Consider the following 21459-nt stretch of genomic DNA (forward strand, 5'->3'; position numbering starts at 1 on the left):
ACAGGCGTCCGCCACCATGCCTGGCTAATTTTTTGTATTTTTAGTAGAGACGGGGTTTCACTGTGTTAGCCAGGGTGGTCTCGATCTCCTGACCTTGTGATCCGCCCGCCTTGGCCTCCCAAAGTGCTGGGATTACAGGCATGAGCCACCGCGCCTGGCCTATTTTGTCAATTTAATCCTCAATCCAATCCAATGAGGGAGGTGGTGGTCTTTCCATATAGGTAATGACATAATTGAGGCTTGGAGTAAATAACTTGCCAAAGACCTTTCTTAACAAGTGGAAAGAGTTGGTACTTAAACATGGCTTATTTCGACTCATTAGTCTAGTCTTAGTTACTCACAACAGATATATAAAAGGTACTGTGTAGATAAAGATGAGGAAACAAACCAAAATAAAGAAGTTATCTGTAATGAGGCCAAGTAAAAATGGTTTCTATATTAATACCCCTACTTTCTAAAAACTGAGTGATTTTCTTGAATGACAGGATTATATGTAGAATATTACACTTATTCCAAGGAATTTCATGCAAAGTGAGCCATGGGGACTCTGGTTTTCTATGGTTACTTCACTCACCACTCATGCTGCTTGACCTCAGAGAAGACAGAATAGCTGCAGAGTGTTCCTGAAATGAGGATTGTTCCTGCTGGATCACGAAGTCCAAGCTGATGGTACACCTGCCGCTCACAGATGAAGTACCCAAACTGCTAACTTCTCAAGAGACTTCGTGTACAACTTTGGAAAGGGGGAGTTCTGACCCAAACTTTGAATATGTTTGGTTTCAGAAGATAAGAATCAAACTGTATGTTGCAATTTCTCATAAAACATTAAAGAGGTAACTTAGTGGTCCACTAAAATTTTAGTGATGTCCATGTAATTGCGATGTTATCTTTCTTACTAAATAACAAATGGCCTTCATTGTAATATGAAAATCCATGCCACTTCTCATTTGTGCCTAAAAGTTATCAAAAGGCTTTTCATTTGATAATATTTTTATACTTTTGAATTTCAAAAAGCAGTGGTACAAGCTGAATGGGGTTAGCTTTTACACTAAACTCATTTTACCAATAAATGGTTTAAGCGTTGATGTGTAAGTAACAGGGTTGGGGTCAGACAACTGTAGTGACCAAGCCAGGACTGAGTTCCAGCCCTTGGAATCTCACTTCTGCTTTCTTTGAGTCCGGGGCTGTTTATATCTAATTGATTGGAGTCCAGTGTATCTGATGTAGAATGGAGGCTGTAAAATGCTAACACTTACCTGGTGAGTACCTATTCCAAGTGTTTTTCCTATATTAACACATTTGAACCTCACAGCAACCTATGAGGAAGAAACATTTGATATTACCCCATTTAAGATAGGGGAGCTAAAGCACAGGGTATTACCATGTCTAACCCCGTGAGCAGAAGATTTGGACTGGGGCGGACTGCTCCAGAGTCCATGCTGCAGTCAGCCGCTGTACAATCCTGCCAGCAAATGGGAGAATTGAGTTGTGGGAATTGAAAGAGTGGAAAGACAGAAGGCAAAAAAGGAAACAAGGGAAAGGGAAAAAAGAATTTTAAAAAGTAGAGGGCAGTAAAGAAAGAAGAAAAAGGGAGAAAAGGTAAAGAAAAATCTTATATTTATATTTTGAATATTGATAGACATTTTCTAGTTTTGCATCATAAATTCCCAACAATGTATTTATGTATTTTGTATCTTATAATTTTTTTATATACCCGCCTTTTCCTTCCCCTCCTCCACAAGATAAGGTAGTGAAGCCTGTTTTTAATGACTTGATCTACTTGAACTGAGTGTGTTGAGAAAGCTTTGGTTATGGACTTTGTGGCCTGTTGATTGGGAAATTAACAAGAATAGTTGATTTCACAAAGACAAGATACATTTTAGAGCCAAGTAAAGTTAATACTTGAAGTACTGTGATTTTGAAGCCCCTCAACCTATATTTTGCTTTAGATACTTGAAGCCAAATCATAAGGTTGAGTTTTAAAAAATATTGAGATACAATTGACATACAAAAAACTGCATGTATTTAAAGTGTATAATTTAATAAATTTTGACATGTGTACACCCACAAAACCATCACCACAGTTAAGGTAACAAACATTTTCATCACTTCAAATATTTCTTCATGCCCATTGCTAATCTTTCCCTCTTGCGTCTCTCTCTGCACCCGCATTCCAAATAACGACTCATCTGCTTTCTGTCATTATAGATTACATTGTCTAGTATTTTATTTAAGTAGAACTATGTGTTATATACCCTTTTGTCTGACTTCTTTCACTCACCATAATTATATTAGGATTCATCTATGTGGTAACATGTACTGATAATTCGTTTCTTTTCATTTCTGAGTAGTATTTTATAACAGAAATATACCATAGTTTGTTTCTCCACTCCTCTATTGATAGGACATTTGGCCTGTTTCCAGTATTTGATTATAACAAACAAATCATCTATGAAAATTCATATAAATGTCTTTGAATGTACATATACTTTCATTTCTCTTGGATAAATACCCAGAAGTAGGAAGTATGGTAGATGTTATATCTACCGTTATAAAAAACAGTCAAACTGTTTTCCAGAGTGGTTTTACCATTTTACATTCTCACCAACAGTGCCTGAGAGTTCCGCTTGCTTGACTGTCTTAACAACACTTGGTAGGGTCAGTGTTTTTAATTTTAGCTACTGCACTAGGCGTGTAGTATATCTGATAGGGGTTTTAATTTGTATTTCTCTAATGACAAATGATGTTGAGCATTTTTTCATGCATTTATTTGTCATTTGTGTATCTTCTTTGGTGAAGTATCTCTTCAAATATTTTGCCCATTATTTAAATTGAGACATTTTGGTTTTTGTATATAGTCTGGAGTGTGCCTTGAAGTTCATTTGTTATTTGAATATCTAATTATTTCAACATTTACATTTACAAACTTGCCATCTGTCTAATACTCTATAACATATCTAATGAAGTTTTGCCTCCAAATCTGTTGAAAAGACTATTGTTTCTCCATAGACTTGGCTTTGTACCTTTCTCAAAATCAGCTTTCCATATATGCATGGGTCTGTTTCTGGAATTTCTATTTTGTTGCATTGATCTATTTATTGATCTCAACACCAATACCACACCATGTTGATTAATGTAGCTTTATAGATTTGAAACCAGGTAGTGTTACTCCTCCAACTTTGCTTTTGTTTTGTTTTGACTGCTCTAGGTTATTTGCATTTCCATATGAATTTTAGAATTAGTTTTTAAAATTTCCATCAAGAAAAAAGTGGCTCTGATTTTTTTTTATTGGGATTACATTGATCAATTTAAATCGGCATCAATTTTAAGTCTTTCAACCCATGAATATAGTGTACCTCTTAATATATTTAGGTCTTTAGTTCCTTTCAGCAATATTTTGCAATTTTCAATGTACAGGTCTTTCACATTTTTGTCAAACTTATGCCTAAGTATTTCATATTTTGATGCTATTATATATTATATTTTCAATTTCAATTTCTGATTTTTTATTGTATATAGAAATTCAATAGTGTAAACTGATCTTGCATCCTGCAGCCTCTTTAAACTCACTTATTATTTCTGGTAGCTTTTTTGTAGATTCCATTAGATTTTCTACAACTGTGATTATATTAGTTGTGAATAAAGACAGTTTTACTTCTTTCTTTCTAATCTGAAGGTTTTGTTTTGTTTTTGCCTTATTGTACAGACTAGAACTTTCAATACACCATTGAATATAAGAGGGCAAACGTTCTTATTTTATTTCTGATCTGAGGGGAAAGCATGCCATTTTTTGCCATTGATCATAATGTTACCTGTAGGTTTTTTTGTAGATACCCTTTTTCTGGTTGAGAAACTCTCTTTTCTTATTTTGCTGAGTTTTTTTATGGAATTAACACTGAATTTTGTCAAACTTGTGTTCATTGAGATGATCATATGGTTTTACTGTTTTAGTTTATATGATGAATTATATTTGATTGAATTTTTAAATATTAAGACAGCCTTGCATTCCTGGGATAAAATTAACTTAGTCCTAACATGTTTTCTTTTTATTGTATCAGTGGATTTGCTAAAATTTTATTTTAAATTTTTGCATAAATATTTACAATGGATATTGGTTTGTAGTTTTCTTGTAAAGTCTTTTTCTGGTTTTGGTATCAGAGTAATACTGGTTTCCGGGAATGAGTTGAAAAGTATCCCCCGTCTTCATTTTCCTTGAAAACTTTATGTAGAATTGATACTGTTTCTCCCTTAAATATTTAGTGGAATTCACTCGTGAACCCATCTGAACTTGGAGTTTTCTTTGTTGGGGGAAGTTTTCAAGTGCAATTTCAACTTCAATTCTTTTAAGAGATACAGGGCTATTTAGATTATCTTTCTTCTGGAGTGATCTTTGGTAGTTTGTATCTTTCAAAGAATTTGTCTATTTTTCTATTTCATTTAAGTTATCAAATGTATTGGCACAAATTTAATAATATTCCCTTATTCTTTTATTATCTATAAAATATGTAGTGATGCCACCTCTTTCATTCTTAATATTCATAATTTGTGTTTTCCCTATTTCCTGTTTTGTATATGTTTCTTCCAACAAAAACCCTACAGGTAACATTATAACCAATGGCTGGAAGTTTATCAATGTTGTTGAGCTTCTCAAAGAAACAACTTTTGGTTTCATTGATTTTTCTCTTTTTCTATTTTCTATTTCATTGATTTCCACTCTCAACTTTAACATTTTCTTCCTTCTCCTTACTTGGGGTTTTATTTATGCTTCTAGTATCTTAATGTGGGAGCTGAAGTCATTGATGTAAGACTTTACTTCTTTTCTCTTTTTTGTTAAATTATACTTTAAGCTCTGGGATACATGTGCAGAACGTGCAGGTTTGTTACATAGGTATACATGTGCCATGGTGGTTTGCTATACCCATCAACCCATCATCTACATTAGGTATTTCTCCTAATGCTATCCCTAGTCTACTTCTTTTCTACTGTAAGCATTTAGTGCTATAAATTTCTAAGTACCACCTTAGCAGTATCCTACAAATTTTGATATGTTATGTTTTCATGTTCATTCAATGAAAAATAATTTCTAATTTCTATTTTACTTTTTTCTTTCATTCATGGGTTATTTAAAAGTCTGTTTAGTTCCCAGCCTTTTTTTTTTTTTTTTTTTTTTTTTAGATGGAGTCTTGCTCTGTCGCCCAGGCTGGAGTGCAGTGGCGGGATCTCGGCTCACTGCAAGCTCCGCCTCCCGGGTTCACGCCATTCTCCTGCCTCAGCCTCCCGAGTAGCTGGGACTACAGGCGCCCGCCACCTCGCCCGGCTAGTTTTTTTGTATTTTTTTAGTAGAGACGGGGTTTCACCGTGTTAGCCAGGATGGTCTCGATCTTCTGACCTTGTGATCCACCCGTCTCAGCCTCCCAAAGTGCTGGGATTACAGGCTTGAGCCACCGCGCCTGGCCGTATCTTTCTTTAATTGATTTCTAATTTAATGCCATCATGGTCAGCAGTTTGGATGACTTGAATCTGTTCAGATTTGTTGAGACTTGTTCTGTGGCCCAGAATATGTTCTATTTTGGTAAACATTCCATGTACACTGAAACAGCATGCATATTCTTTAAAGGTGAATTACATCAAGTGTCTTTCAAGCCCTCTACCTGCTTTAGTCTCTCCATAGCCTCAGCCCTGTGTCTCCTCAGCACGAGGAGACTTCTGGACTCCTTTTGTGTTCCTGCTCCATACACGGGCCTGGATGCTCTCTTGAAGCAGTAAGCTGAGACAATTAGAACGTTCATCTTGTTTGTTACCCATCTCTCAGGGGTGGCTGTACTTTCTTTCTTGCTGTCCAATATCTTGAAAACCATTCTTTTTATATTGTGTCCCTGTTTCAGATTTTGAAAGCCAGAAGTTGTAACTCTTGAAAGTTGTAACTTTGTAGCATTGTGATATTTTAAAAATCTGCTCCTCACCACACTTTCCAGTCCTATAAACCATTATTTTATAGATTAAAAAAAAACTGGAAAGTATTACATTTCTTTTTTAAACAAGTTTTTATAATGTTTCAAATGCTTCCACTCGATAAAGCAAATTGGCACACTCGTGCTATGGAATTACTTATTAAATAACCTAGACTTTGGTTAGAGCTCTGAGACAATTTTTTGTTTGTCCATTTTTCAATAGTAACCTTGTGCTTTGGCAAATAAGATTGCATGGGGAGAGTTAAATTATACTTTTCCTCCTTCTTGAATACTTTATGTTTACACAGCCCACCTAATTTAAAACTGGGAAATCTAATTGGGAAAATAATCTGCTGAAAATCGCATGTGGAAATGCCATTGGAAATTGTTAATGCCACATAACTGTGGCATTAATAGCTAAGCCCTAATTGGACTGCCACTCTCAGACAGACTGGCCCCACCATGTAGGGTGTGGAATTCATCTGGAGCCCAACATTGACTGTCCTGATCTTTAAAACATCCCAGTTATAACGATAGTGACTTCCCAGCCAAGCCACTAATTCATTTATTTATTTTGTCTCTTTGTTTGAAATGCATTTTATTTCCCTTGTGTTCTTCAGTCCTCGGAGCTCAGTGTACTTTGCAATTGTAATTAATCAAACATTTATTGAGCTAAAATTATGGGGACAATCCAGAGGCTAATCCAAATTTCAGGGACCCTGAAGCTTACACAATTTGGAGAATCTTAAGAAAAAGAATACAAAATTACAAACACAAAATTAAGTATGAGAGTGACTATTTAGAATGCAAAAGACGTCATGACAAATTATAAAATTTTCAAAGCTGACAAATACCACAGTTATCACATCCAGAAAAATAACATTTTATTATTAACTGCATGGTACATCTAGAATGCTTTCTTTTACATACTCTTTGTTTGCTTCATCATATGGCATTGATTTTTAATGTCATTTTCTATTGAAAGGATAGAGGATGAAATATTGGTTTTTCCACTAACACAACTAATTGACATTTTTCTTTCTTATTATGGATCATTTAGAAAAGCTCCTCTCAGCTTCACTTCTTGTGAGTAATGGCATGCAGCAACTTCCTCAGCAGCCCTTCTCCCCAGGGTGAGTCTTCCAAGAACTCCAGCCCTTCGAGCCCATTGAGCTGGGTGCAGATGGCTGTGCTGCAGCCCCTGATCCAGCTCTGCCCAGCCTCTGCACCTCCTTTTCCTACCCCCATCTCACCTCCAGTCGTGGGTGGGTCCCAATAAGAGCCTTAGTCATTGTGGGCTCTGAGCAGGGATCCAAGCAAGCCCCTTTTTATATCCTTCTTCTTGGGGGTCAAAGTCAGGGTCTGAAGCTCAATGCAGGCCCCCAGAAACAAGCTGTAACTAGAGCCAGCTGATGTGGAGGTTGGAAACTGCCTCCTGACCATCCTCACAGCCAAATCTACCATGGCTCTCTCAAACCACTGTCCTGAGGCTGCAGCGGTTTTTATGTGGGGCAGGGAAGCAAAGAACAAGAGACTGAGTGGGCATATATCCATGCAAATAAAGTCCTGTGAGTAAGAGCAGACTAACAGCAATATTTTCCCATCTTCTTCCATAATACCTACAGTATAAAGGCTGAAGTTCTCAGCAGGCCTTTCGTGTTCCCCACGCTCCCACCCAGTCTGCCTTTCTAGCAGATCTCCAGCACCCCCGACTGCACACGCACACTGTCTGCATTCCAGGCACACGGGATTGAGTGCTGCTTAAAACCCACCTGTCGCTCTTCTACCCTTTGCTTGGTTTTTATTCTACCTTTGGGGCCACCTTCCCCCATGTTCACTCATAGAAATCTCCCTTCCCACTCAAGGCCTGGCCCAAGGGATGGATGTTTTGCCACGAAAGCTTCTGATCCACATGGCCAGCTGTGCTCTCACCCACCTCAAAGCCATGGGGCACTTTTTTGTGTCTTCATTTAGCTTGACCTGCCCTAAGATCTTCAGTAAGGTGAGGACAAGGACCTTGTATTATTTACCTTTGTATCTCCTGCCTGGCAGCCTGTGCTCAATTAACATTTGTTAAACCAAATTAAACAACTCAAGTAGAAGAAAAACATTTCACGTGTTCCTAAGTTTCATTAAAAAAAAAAAAAAACTAAAAGTAATTTCTACCCTCAGCTTTGATGTGACAAGGAGAGACTAGAGAAAGAGGGAGAGGAGGACTAGGGAGCAGGGAGAGTGGAGGGGAGGGGAGGGCAGGAAGTGGGGAAGCCTAGCAGATCAGGCACAAGAGACAGTGTGTTCATCCATTTTCATGCTGCTGATAAAGACATACGTGATACTAGGTAATTTATAAAGAAAAAGAAGTTTAATGGACTCACAGTTCCACATGGCTGGCGGGGCCTCACAATCATGGCAGAAGGTGGAAGGCAAAAGGCACGCCTTACATGGTGGCAGGCAAGAGAGAATGAGAGCCAAGCGAAAGGGGTTTCCCCTTTAAAACCATGAGATCTCATGAGACTTATTCACTACCATGAGAACAGTATGGGGGAAACCACCCCCATGATTCAATTATCTCCCGCCAGGTCCCTCCCGAAACACATGGGAATTATGGGAGCTACAATTCCAGATGAGATTTGGGTGGGGACACAGCCAAGCCATATCAGACAATGAGTCTGTGGCAATGTCAGTGCCAGCCTTAGACCAAATTCATGACACTCTTTTACTCCCTCCAAAAACATTACAGATCTCTGTACATTCTACTTTATTTTTTACTGTTACCCCCTTCATTGGATGGAGTACAGACCACATACGAAGATTAATCATTGTATCATTTCTGTGACCCAGTTACTTTCTTTTGTCTTGAAATTATAATTCTTATCCCATTTCTAGGCTTCAGTTCCCAGTCTATTGTTTTAATAATAAAGTAACTTCTGCAACACCTCAGTATGAAACTTAAAAAAGATTTAGTGCAGTCACAGAGGATCATTCTTAACAACCTGTTAAGAGTATTGGAAAAGTAAAAGATGACTGATGATGTTTATTGCTTTAGAGATCCAGTCCATACAGTGAAAGCACATTTATTATGTTTATAACATGTTAAAAATTTTAATTGTAAAAAGCTGGCTTTACATGGATTTTTATTAAACATTTAATTTTTCAAACTGTTACCGCATCTAGTATTTCAATGAAACCTTTTTGCTCACTAAGATAGGTTAAGAAAATGATATCACCATCATTTGACCATGGAGAAAAGTGGTACAGAGGTTAGATTTGCCGAAGGTCACACACCTTGTTCCTAAGATAGTGAAAACTAAGCCCAGGTGACTGACTTCTAGCTCTAGCCTGCACAGCAAGGAAATAACCACATTCAGAGCCATACAATGTCTTAAATTACTTAAAATTTAGTGTCCTTAGGGACTTCTTGATTGTTTCCTTTTCCTTTGTTTTCATTTTTCTAAAAAGTGCTTAGGGCAGCTAAAAAAGATAGATTTCTAAAAAAAAAAAAAAAGACTTCTTGAAATTTGTTTAATTGGCCAAGAACATTTAAGTGTCTCCCATAGGGAGAAAAAATGGTTCATTGGAAAGGAAAACAGTAATTTAAGATGGGCCTTGGATAGGAAGTTTGGTTTCTAAATGAGATAAATTCATGGGAATGGCCTAGTAAGGTGCCCTGTACTACTTAAGAAACCCTTATTTGCATAGGATACTAACCAATTCTCCATACGAGGGTTGCTCATAGTCATACTTTGGTTTTTTTAGAGATGGGCTCTTGCCATGTTGCCCAGGCTGGAGTGCAGTGGCCATTCACAGATGCAATCATAGCTCACTGCAGCCTTGAACTCCTGGCTCAGGTGATCCTCCCACCTCAGCCTCCCAAGTAGCTGAAAGTACAGGTCCCTTTCCCACCTCCCAGCCTCCCCGACCAGTGCTTTGTTTCCTTTTTTATTTTGATGTAATGATGTGAATTTTCACTTCTACAGAACTGTAATTTACATTTCATAAAGTAGTTGAGACTATGATCTACCTAACCATTGCAAATCCCCTCCCCCAAACTTGAACTCTTCCATTTGTCTCCCTGAACTGGCCAGAGAAATCTGTGGGTGAGAGGAAAGTTCATCTGGATTTTCCTACACTCACTCAACTAAGTATTAGCGACCTTTTTTTTTTTTTTGAGACAGAGTCTCAGTCTGTCACCCAGGCTGGAATGCAGGGGTGCAATCTCTGCTCACTACAACTTCTGCCTCCCGGATTCAAGCGATTCTCCTGCCTCAGCCTCCTGAGTAGCTGGGATTACAGGCGCACGTGACTATCCCCGGCTAATTTTTGTATTTTTAGTAGAGATGGGGTTTCACCATGTTGGTCAGGCTGGTCTCGAACCCCTGACCTCGTGATCCGCCTGCCTCGGCCTCCCAAAGTGCTGGGATTACAGGCGTGAGCCACCGCGCCCGGCCATTAATGACTATTATCAACACCTGGCTTCTTTACACAGCAAAGAACTTACTGGAGGTGCGGAAGCAATAGCTGCGCATCCTCTTTTGACCTCCTTTCTCGGTTTCAAGGCTAAGCATGCTTCCTGAGCAGACGCTTCCTTGGGATGCCCGGAGCCCATGAGGAATGCAGTGACCTAACGCTCCCAGGACACAATAGTGAGACCTCAACTTAAGTTTTCTGCTCAAGGAAGGAGCCCATAAATTGAGTCAGGTCTCAAAAGAATCATGCAACAAAGCAGATTGTGCACAACAGTGCCCCTGCCTGTGACTCAGCCTCAGTCTTCTAAAAAAGAAAACAAAAGTGAATGTTCTCTCTCTCACTGGTTTACCTGTCCCTAAAACCCATTCATAGAAAGAGTGCCTCATTTTCTTTTTACATTAACTTTTTTGAGATATAAATTACATACAGTAAAATGCACAAATTTTAATTGTACAGTTTGATGGGTTTTAACAAATTTTCCCACCAGTGTAACCCCTACCACAACCAAGATATACAGCATGAACATCACTCCAAAAACTTCCCTTGGCTTCCTTCCCACTTGCTGTCCCACCTACCTGCACCCCAGCCTCAGGCAACCACACATCTGCTTTCTGTCACTATAGATTAATTTTTTTACAATACCATATTAATGGAATCATACAACATGCACTCTTTTAAATCCGTCTTCATTTGCTGAACATTTCTGAGATTCATCTATGATATTGCATATATCAATAGTTCATTCCATTTTGTTGCTCAGTAATATTGCATAGCTTGAATGTGCCATAGTTTGATTATAAATTCACCTATTTGGGGTTGTTTACAGTTTGACATTATGAATAAAGTTGAAATGAGCATTCACATACAGGCTGGGCACAGTGGCTCATGCCTGTAATCCCAGCACTTTGGGGGGCCGAGGGAGGCAGATCACCTGACGTCAGGAGTTCAAGACCAGCCTGGCCAACATGGTGAAACCCCGTCTCTACAAAAATACAAATACTAGCCAGGCATGATGGTGGGTGCTTGTAATCCCAGCTACTCAGGAAACTCCGGTGGGAGAATCGCTTGAACCCAGGAGGCAGAGGTTGCAGTGAGCCAAGATCGCGCCACTGCACTCCTGCCTGGGCAACAGAGCGAGACTCCATCTCAAAAACTTAAAAAAAAATCACATACAATTCTTTTGGCAGACGTGTTTTTATTTTGGGTCAAAGGTGAGGGAAGGGGGACATAAAAACCCCAAAGTGGCATTGTTGTGTCACATGGTAAATATACATTAGCTTTATAATAAACTGCCAAACTGCTGTACCATTTTACATTCTCAGTGAAAGAGTTTCAGTTGCTCCATGTTCTCATCAACACTTGTGATGGCCAGTCTTAGTCTTTAATTTTAGCCATTCTAACAGACATGTAATAATATCTCACTGTGGTTTATTCATACTTCCCTGACCAGTGATGTTAAGCATCCTTTCATGTGCTCATTTGGCTTCAGTGACACCAAATTTGATAATTCTGCAGCCAAAAGCACCCTTGTTAGTTACTAGCAGATTTTTACTTTCTCTTTCTTGCATTAACACTGGCAGTACATAAACTGGTTAAAAGTAGCTCTCCTTTCCTTCCCATTCCATGGTGAGATCATCAAAACAAACCTTCAGAAACCCCCTGTAGATTGAGCCTGTAGTCTGAGAACATTGTTGATGGAAGAGGGATGAAAGTCTTGTGTCTTTCTTCCTCTCTTGCTCTGCTGTACTTAAAGAAACTCCTAGTGATAAAATCCCAACAATCAGTCATGAGTTCTCTGACCTTTCACAACACCATCTATGTTTCTTACATTGTTATCCAATTCTATATTTTTTGAATTGTTATCTACTCCATATGGACACATATTCATTTTCCACATAGATTAAAAGACTACATCCGATATTGCTTCTGTGTTTTCATAGGGCTCAATAAATACTTTTAAAGTTGAGTTGAATTTGCAATATTCACTATATAATTAAGAGAGAGAGAGAATTTGAGATCTAGATTTCAGATCAGTCATTTCATGGGAATCCAAACTTTCCAGGTTCAGGAGTTCATGAGATTCCTCCCCCATCCTCCTGCTCTTGTTGACAATGCAAAACAAACCACAGTTAGCCTGGGAATTATCTTTACGGAATATATTAGCATATTGTTTTGAGTTTTTGCACTGCATGTATTAATCTACCAAGAACACATGTCTTGGTTCAGTAAAAATTTGCAGAAAGCCAGACATCCCATAAAAGGAATCTGTTGATGTTTATCCCTCCAGCTAGCTTTTCCTTTTTTTGTAACTACAAAGAATATTAGTGTTTCTTTACTTTTCAGAATCATCTACTCAGAAAGACTTCTAGCAGTGTCCTCGACAGGAAGTCACCACTGTGCTGAGGCAAGGCAGTGGGTCTTTAGGAGGTCAGGTTTCTTCCCACCCTTTGACTGCTCTGCCTGTAGATGTATCAGCTCTTACCCCACTTCTGCTGAGAAGAAGACACTCCTTCAGCCATGACACTCAGCTTGTGTGAGGATGATCCAGAGAGGCTGGGCCCAGGCCACATAGGCTCACCCTCTACCACTATCTTGGACATATTAGGTTCCTGCATGATGGGGAGATCAGGAGGGCTAGGGGAGCCTAGTTACAGATGTTTTATTGGAACTGTCTGGCATAGAGGAAGACATTCAGAGGGCCATAAAGATCGGACTTTTTCAGAGGCGAACAAGTGAACTTCCAGTGACTTATCCTTAGTTAACCAACCTTCAACCAACTGATAAGATAAACAATATCCCTAATGCTGATCCTAAAGCATTAGAGATCCTGAAGTATCTTTAGCATTATCAAAAAGGATTAAATTCTATGTGGTAAACAATGATATTTTAATTTTAAAAATTTATTATAATCCTCTAAACCCATGGTCTGCAAACTTTATTTTATGCTTGAATCAGTTTTAAAAATTGGCATCCCCTAATATATTTATATCTATTTATGTATTTATAAATTATACATATTAATATCCTACTAAAATGTTCATCATAAAACATATACAAATATAAAATATTTTAAAGGGCAAGAATGTTTTCTTGATTTTAAAATTTCCTGAAGTAGAAATAAAGGAATACTGTTTTATTATTTAAAAAAAAAAAAAAAAAAGCTTTTTATCTGAGCTTATCATGCCTACTAACAAAGTATTTAGAAGCATTTATGCTGAAGTAAGGACAGGAAAAATGACACTGTCACTACTATTATTGAATATTCTAGAGATACTAGCTCTAATTAGAAAAGACAAATTAGAATATTTGAAAGTAATACATTAACAGAGTATGGTAAGTATCATTTATGTTGGCAGATAAACTCACATGTGTGAAAAACCTGAAAGAACTAACTACAAAGCGTTCAACAATAAAAGAATTGATATATAGAAATCAATAGCCATGACAAATACAGATGACAGCCAGTTAGAAGGTGTACTAGAAGGTAATGCCTCATTTACCCTAACAATAAAACAAGATCAAATATCTAGGAATAAACATAAGAATCATGTCTGATAGGCAAGCAGAAATTGAAGGAACCCCAAGGGTTTGAACAAATAAAAAGACACACTACATTTTGATTAGGAAGACAACATCCTCAAATTATCCAATGTCCTTCAATTAACCTACAAATTTGATATAATTCCAATACAAATACCAACAAGATTCTTTTTATGTTCTAAGGTTCAAATGGAAAATCAAACAAGTAAGAGTAGTTGTGAAAATACTGAAAAAAGTCAAGCAATGAGGGGCAACAATACCTACCAGACAAGAAAAAATACGTAAGGCTATCATACTCGAAGAAATATGAATAAATAGACAAATCAGTGAAATAGAATATAAAGTCCATAAATACATCCTAATACACATAAAAATGTATATGATAAAAGGGGCATGTAAAATGAGTTATTCAATAAATGAGTCCCTGGAAGATAAGGAGGGTGGGAAACAGATGGGATAGGCTGTGAATTATTAAGCAACTGGTTTATATCTAGTTTAACCAGCAAGATGCAGGAGCACCTTCAACTCAGTTTTCTCATAGCACCATGATGTCCACAAATCCACTTACAAGCAATAATTCTGTCTTTCCTAATGTTACATTCCAAGCATTCACAACTGTATCTGGACACAGTAACTCTCCCATGGTACCAAACAGTAATTACTCTGCAGAGGTAATAGGTGCACACACTATTTAGGTCTGAATACTACAGCAGGGAAAGGTATGCCAGCTAGGAAGGAAATAAAATCTCAGGAAAAACAAGGACAAGTAGAAAAATAAAAAGATGAGAGGAACGGAATGGCCTCACTGGGCACATACTCATGGGAACCTTGTTGATGTTGCCCAACTTGAAGATAAAGAGATGCCTATGATATAGAATCATGAAGATCTCATCTCAGAGAGATCCATGATACGTCACCCAGGAGTATCTGTCACCTGCAGGAGCACCGCACCAGGAAACCAGAGGCATGGCTCTGTGTAATCTCGAGCAAGCCAAGTGCCCATGATGAAAATACTTCTTCCTGCTGTGCCCAGCTACAGGATTTACATAAGAATGACATGCAATGACAAATGTGAGTACACTTTGCAGCTCTGATCAGTGGTATCCTAATAAAGAAGAAGTGTTAGCTTTGAGTTGAGCCTTGTTTGTAACATGCACTCACTTCACTGTTGTTGCCTTTTATGTTCACAGGAGTCCTGCATGATGTGGACTATGTAGATCTAGCAAGAGTCCACATACACTTCCCCAAGAGAAATTAAGCTGGGAACCATGGAATTATCATCATCTCCTTGCCACCCTGTCCAACTGCAGGTCTTGGGAAGCTGAATTTACCCTGTGAGACTTCGGCTTCATTAACATTCATCTTGGCAGGCAGTGGTGGGTCATGGGGAGCCTGATGAAAGACAGAGCTCAAGCCAGGGCATGACAGCAGTGAAGACTTTCTTACATGCTGAACTCACATCAAAGCTCTTTTCTTCTTTGCTGACACAGGTAACTCTACCAGTCTGATGATAGCACATAAAGAGACAGACCCTCGGGTTCCTGCTGGGGAGAAAACAGAGCAAGAGATATGCTGTACTGAGCTGGCAAGTATAGTGTTCTTTCTTCTAAAATCGGATGGGAAGGTAACTAGGCAAAAATCCACTGTGCTGGCTACGGTACAAAGATGACCAAGGCTGTCTCAGGTATCCTGGTGGCTTTATCGTCTATTTCTGGGAAAAGAGTAGGTAGGGATCAAGAGCAAAGAACATGGGAAAATGTGCTGCTTTGTCACTGCAGTCCTTTTCTAGAAATTTTGGCTTCTAGGGAAAGGCAGCATGATATAAACAAGAAAAAGGTACTGGACTCTTAACCTGATTTAAATCCAGACCTGACACTTTATGACCTGGATGAACTTGGGTAAGTGACCTAAGCTCTCTAAGCTTCAGTTTCCTCATCTGCAAAATGAGGATAAAATTTTCTACTATGCAAAATTTTGTAAGGAAGATCAAATAAATGGACACAAAGCAATTGACACATAAATATGGAAACGATTTCTCAGCTTTCCTCCCTGAGGGCAGAGATTCTTCTAGCTACTTAAATTCTCCCCAGACTTTTCCAAGTTGCTCTTTATCCTCATACCCTGGCCGCACCACCAAAGCTGCCCACATAAAAGAACTTGGTGAAGGCTTGCTGACTATTCCCCTAGATTCTGCTTGTTTCATAAACAGCTGCAGAAACAGGCTCAGCAATGGGCTCATTGTGGAGAATCCCAGAAGTGTGTGGCAACACCAAAGGAATTTTATGAAAGTCCCAGGAGAGAGAAGCTGTCATTCAAGTCATCACATAGCAAACTGCCCCTAACACGTGCTGCACACATATTAGGTGGTGACTCAGTTTCGGTTTTTGACTTGAGTCTTAAAACATAGTTCAGAACCTGGTGATACTTCCATGAATTCCCTTTTTTAGTGTGAAAGTGTGTTCAGCTTCCCGTTGGCTATTGGGAGCTTGAAAGAAATTCAAGGAAGGAAACCCACAAACTGCTTATAAAAGATACTGCGTGAGCTTTATGCACTTCGGCTCTTTTAATCCACTCCACAAGGTCATGATGCCCATTTTACTGATGATGAAAGGCAAGCTTCCTAAGGTTGAGTAGCTCACACGGTGCCACAGCTAGCGACTGCGTGAGCTGAGTCACATCCAGATCGTTCACAATGAGAATTTTTAAGAGAAGATAAACGTGATTCTCTCGAAACTCGGTGTTGTGTAGCCTGCAAAAGCCTCGGGGACCTGGTATGTGCTTACTTGGCTTGCAAGCCTGACGTCCGGGGCTCCTGCCACCTTCCTTCCCTGTTCTCACCTCCATTCTCCCCTTTCCCGAACCGTTTCTTTCCCCCATTCCTTCCCCATCTAAACCACAGAAAAGAGCTTCCAGGCTCCATTTCAGCCAGCAAAAATCTCAAGCCCGGGGGAGGGCTTCAGGGACTTTCCACTGGAGGCTCTTACACTTAGACGCAGCATCCTCTCCTGGAGGGAGTGCAGCGTCCCCCGGACTCAAGGGGGACGTGGTCAAGCGAGGGCGGACGCCGACTGCGAGTCTCTTTGTGCAGCACTTTGTCTTTCTCTCCCTTGGGGTGTTTTTGGGATTCCCCAACAATAGAATAAGCTGAGTTCTGTGTTACTAATTCAGTTATCTCGGTACAAGAGGTAAAGTGCCAGGAGGAAAACTGATACCCCGTATTGAGCAAGCTGTTTTCTGGGAAACTGAACTGTCTCCTGCACGGTTCAGGCCCGGTTACCGCTGCCTGCAACCCCCGCCGCCCCAGCCAGCTGCGCCTGGAGCTAAAGCCTCAGCTTTTGAAGGCGTGGTTTGCACTCTTTTATGTTGCTGAGCTATGCTAGCGCCAAACCAACCACGCATCATCAACCTCTATTCACAGCATCTAGAATAAAACCCGCCACATGGCAGGAACCCAGTAAAAGCCTTTTGGAATCAGAATGGAAGGTGGGTTGATTACACTGGGTGCTTCTCACAGCTCACAGGGTTGAGACTGACAAGTATTCTGTCATTAGTAAGGGCAGAGACACTTTGGGCTGGCCAGGCCTGATCCTGGGGAGGATCACCGGGTCATTTCTTGGCATCTGCTATCCCATCCCTGCCCTGATAGGTTTCCCCGCTTTCAGCACTCGGAGGGCCAGGCTAGTGGTTCCCATAGAGGTGTACCGCCTGGTAGCCAAACAGAGAAGGGAGTTCCCTTTTGCTCAGTTTTGATTTGAGCTTTGCAAGTAACAATGAAAATACTATTTTTTGAGCAACAGTTTAAAAGGCAGATGCTATACACACACACCAGATTAAATGTTCATGGATTAAGATTATATATTCATATAATTTAATGATAATCATATGGATTAGTTTTAATCCTAAAATCATTTAGTCATTTGGGATTGTCCTTATTTTACAAATGAGAAAACTATGGCTCAGAGAGGATAAAGAACTTGCCTAATTTCACTCAACCGGTGAGTCACAGAAATGGGATTCTAACTCACACCTGGCTGATCCCAAAGTCCATAGATCAGCCTCGGATGAAAGCCAACACACAGTGCTTTCAGTTTTTCTTGGGCACTCCCAGGCACTCCATTTTCCCATTGCTCAGAAGTCGCTGACCCTTCTTTTATTTAAGCAGCATCGTTGCTGCTATCTACAACCCCTACTTCTCTGGGAAAATACAAAAGGTTCTGATATATCATTTCTGCTTTGATGGGAACATTCACCCTCACCCTGATTTTGTCATTTTTCTGCCTTTTCACTCATGTCATTAAGTAGAAGGCCCTGACTCCACTTGGAGATAAATTAGGTTTGAGAACAGAAGAAGGAAGATTTCTTTCACTCCCTTGCCAGAAAATCACCCAGTGTCTGAGGCTGTAGAATGGGTTCCCTGAAGGGAGTGAAGGTGCACATGGGGTCAGAAGGGACAGCAGGGAATGGTGCCAGGCTGGCCCTGCCCTCCCATGAACCTAACTTTTCCAGTGCCACCATCTGACCCAGGATGTCAAGAATCAGACCGTGCTATAAGGATTAGATGAAACAATGAACACGAAGGTACCCAGGACAGTGTCTGACAAATGCATACTGTGTTCCCTACCTGCCCCTTCCTACTACTTTTTAGCATCTCCTCCTCTTTGGTTTTCTCCTGTTTTCTTCTAGAAGTTGTATAGTTTTGAATTTTACATTTAGGTCCATGATGCATTTTGAGTCAAGGCCTGTGTCTAGATTCATTATTATTATTTTGCATATGGACATCCAAATTTTCCAGTACTACTTGTTAAAAGGCTCGTCTTTATTGAATTGCCTTTTACTATTTGTCAAAGATCAGTTGACTATATTTGTGTATCTATTTCTAAACTTTCTTGCCTCTTCTATTTTATGTGTCTATTCTTTTATCAATACCATGCTGTCTTTATAACTTTATAGCTGTTTAGTTATTTTTGCTATGGTCTGAATGTTGGCATCCCCCTTAAATTCACATGCTGGAACTTAATGATAGTATTAAGAAATGGGGCCTTTGGAGAGTGATTAAGTCATGAGGGTTCTACTCTCATGAATAGGATTAGTGCCCTTATAAAAGCAAGCTCCCTTGTCCCTTCCATCATGTAAGGACACAACAAGAAGGTGCCATCTATGAAGCAGAGCAAGTCCTCACCAGACACCAAATCTGCTGGTACATTGATCTTGGACTTCCCAGCCTCCAGAACTGTAAACAAAAAGTTTATGTTGTTTACAAACATACTAGTTAGTCTAAGGTATTTTGTTATAATAGCCAAACACACTAAGACAGTCCTGAAGTCAGGTAATTTTAGTTCTTAACATCATTCTTCAGTATTGTATTGTCTATTCTGGGTCTTTGGCCTTTCCATATAAATTTTAGAATCAAAGTGGCATTATCTAAAAATAGTTTGCCTAGATTTGGAGTGGAATTTTATTAAATCTATGGGTCAAGTTAGGAAAAATTAACATCTTAACACTATTGAGTCTTTTAATCCATGAACATGGGATATCTCTTCATTTATTTAGATTTATTTCTTTCATCAGAGTTTTGTACTTTTGCACATGTAGATTGTGTACATATTTTGTTAGATTTTTACCTAGGCATTTCATTTTTGTGCTATTGGGATGCTATTGTGTTTTTAATTCCAAATTCCAGTTGTTTATTACAAGTATATAGGAAATCAATTGACTTTTGTATATTAACCTTGTATCCTGCTATAATTGTTTATTAGTTGAAGGAGATTTGGGTCCATTTTGGGGGGTTTTCTACATAGACTGACTTGTCCAGTTTCACCATCTGACCCGGGATGTCAAGCATCAGGCCTTGCTATAAGAATTAAATGAGACAGTAAACACTAAGGCACCCAGCACAGTGTCTGACAAATGCACACTGTGTCTACTATCTGTCCTCCTCTCCTACTACTTCTTAGCATCTTTTCCTCCTTGGTTTTTCCTGTTTTCTTTTAGAGTTTTGTGGCTTCAAATTTTATATTTATGTCCATGATGCATTTGAGTCAGACGTGTCATCTACAAAGGCAGTTTTATTTCTTCTTTCCTCATTTGTGTATTTATTTATTTATTTATTTATTTATTTATTTTGGATGTATTGTACTAAGTAGGACTTCCAGTATGGTGTTGAATAAGACTGGTGAGAGGAGACATATATGCTTTGTTCCCAATCTTAGGGAGAAAGTACCCAGTTTCTTCCCATTAACTATGATGTTAACTGTAGGCCTTTTGAATAGATCTTCTTTATCAAGACGAGAAAATTCCTCCTTTTTACTGAGAGTTTTTGCTGAGAGTTTTTACCATGAATGGGTGTTGGATTTTGTCAGATGGTTTTTCTGCATTGATTGATACGATTATATGAATTTTCCTTTTTAGTGTGTTAATGCGATAGATTGTATTAATTAATTTTCAAATGTAGACTAAGCCTTGCAAACCTTGAATAAACCCCACTTGGTCACAGAGTATGGTTGTAGTTGTTTTTATACAGTGTTAGATTCAATTTTCTTATATTTTCTTAAGGATTATTTTATCATTTTCATAAAAGATGTCGGTTTGTTGTTTTTCTTTCTTGTGCCCTCTTTGTCTGATTTTGGTACTTGAAAATGCTAGCCTCATAGAATGAGTTAGGAAGTGTTCATTCTGTATTCTACAAGAGATTTTAGAAAATTGGTATAGTTTTTTTCTTTGACTGTTTGGTGAAATAACCAGAGAAACCATCTGAGTCTGCTGCTATCTGCTTTGGAAGGTTATGTATTATTTATTGCGTATCTCTAGTAAATATAGGCCTACTTAAATTATTTATTTCTCTTTGTGTGTGTTTTGATAGTTTGTGTTTTTCAAAGAATTAGTCCAGTTCATCTAAGTTCTCATATATTCCTGGCAGTCTGGAAGACTGCACACATACCCAAGGCTACACATCCACTCAGAAGAGACCAGAGATGGCCCTAGCTGTTCACATATCCCTGACTGAATATGAAGCTTTCCACATGCACAGAGAAGACACATAAGAACTTTCAAGAAAGTAAAAGTCTGGGGTAGACTTGTAAACTGTCTGACCTTTGAGAACATATCCCAGCCCACTCAAAGATTCATTAGCAAAGGATATAAGCCTTACTGCCTGCAAGTAGTTAAGCACAATCTCTAACCCATCATCAGCTGACTGCTAAACTATGCTGTTCCTGGGAAACCCCAAAGAAACCATGCTTTTAAATAAGAACAATTATATATATATATATATATATATATATTTTTTTTTTTTTTTTTTTTTTTTTGAGATGGAGTCTCGCACTGTTGCCCAGGCTGGATGCAATGGGATGATCTCGGCTCACTGTAAGCTCCGCCTCCCGGGTTCACGCCATTCTCCTGCCTCAGCCTCCCCAGTAGCTGGGACTACAGGCACCTGCCACCATGCCCGGCTAATTTTTTTGTATTTTTAGTAGAGACGGGGTTTCACCATGTTAGCCAGGAT

The 21459-nt window shown here is 39.0% G+C and overlaps 1 protein-coding gene across 3 annotated transcripts in view; it reads left to right on the forward strand.

Moving 5' to 3' along the window:
- Positions 1 to 21229, forward strand: part of RMDN2 (regulator of microtubule dynamics 2) — a 115286-nt gene extending 94057 nt beyond the window's left edge. The window contains exons 11-15 of one of the 3 annotated variants that reach the window (XR_001894023.3): positions 7012 to 7084; positions 7817 to 7953; positions 14899 to 15029; positions 15149 to 15334; positions 15449 to 21229. Coding sequence is in view for 2 of the 3 variants with exons in the window: in XM_017947438.3 (XP_017802927.2) it covers positions 7012 to 7041 (30 nt within the window). In the remaining variant the exon portion in view is untranslated. Of the gene's footprint in view, positions 1 to 485; positions 3930 to 7011; positions 7085 to 7816; positions 8060 to 14898; positions 15030 to 15148; positions 15335 to 15448 lie in introns of those variants that run through there. The other 2 variants (XM_017947438.3, XM_017947439.3) reach the window with 2 other exon arrangements.
- Positions 21230 to 21459: the final 230 nt, after the last annotated feature.

The sequence above is a fragment of the Papio anubis genome, chromosome 14, assembly GCF_008728515.1.
Source record: "Papio anubis isolate 15944 chromosome 14, Panubis1.0, whole genome shotgun sequence".
Lineage (NCBI taxonomy): Eukaryota > Metazoa > Chordata > Mammalia > Primates > Cercopithecidae > Papio > Papio anubis.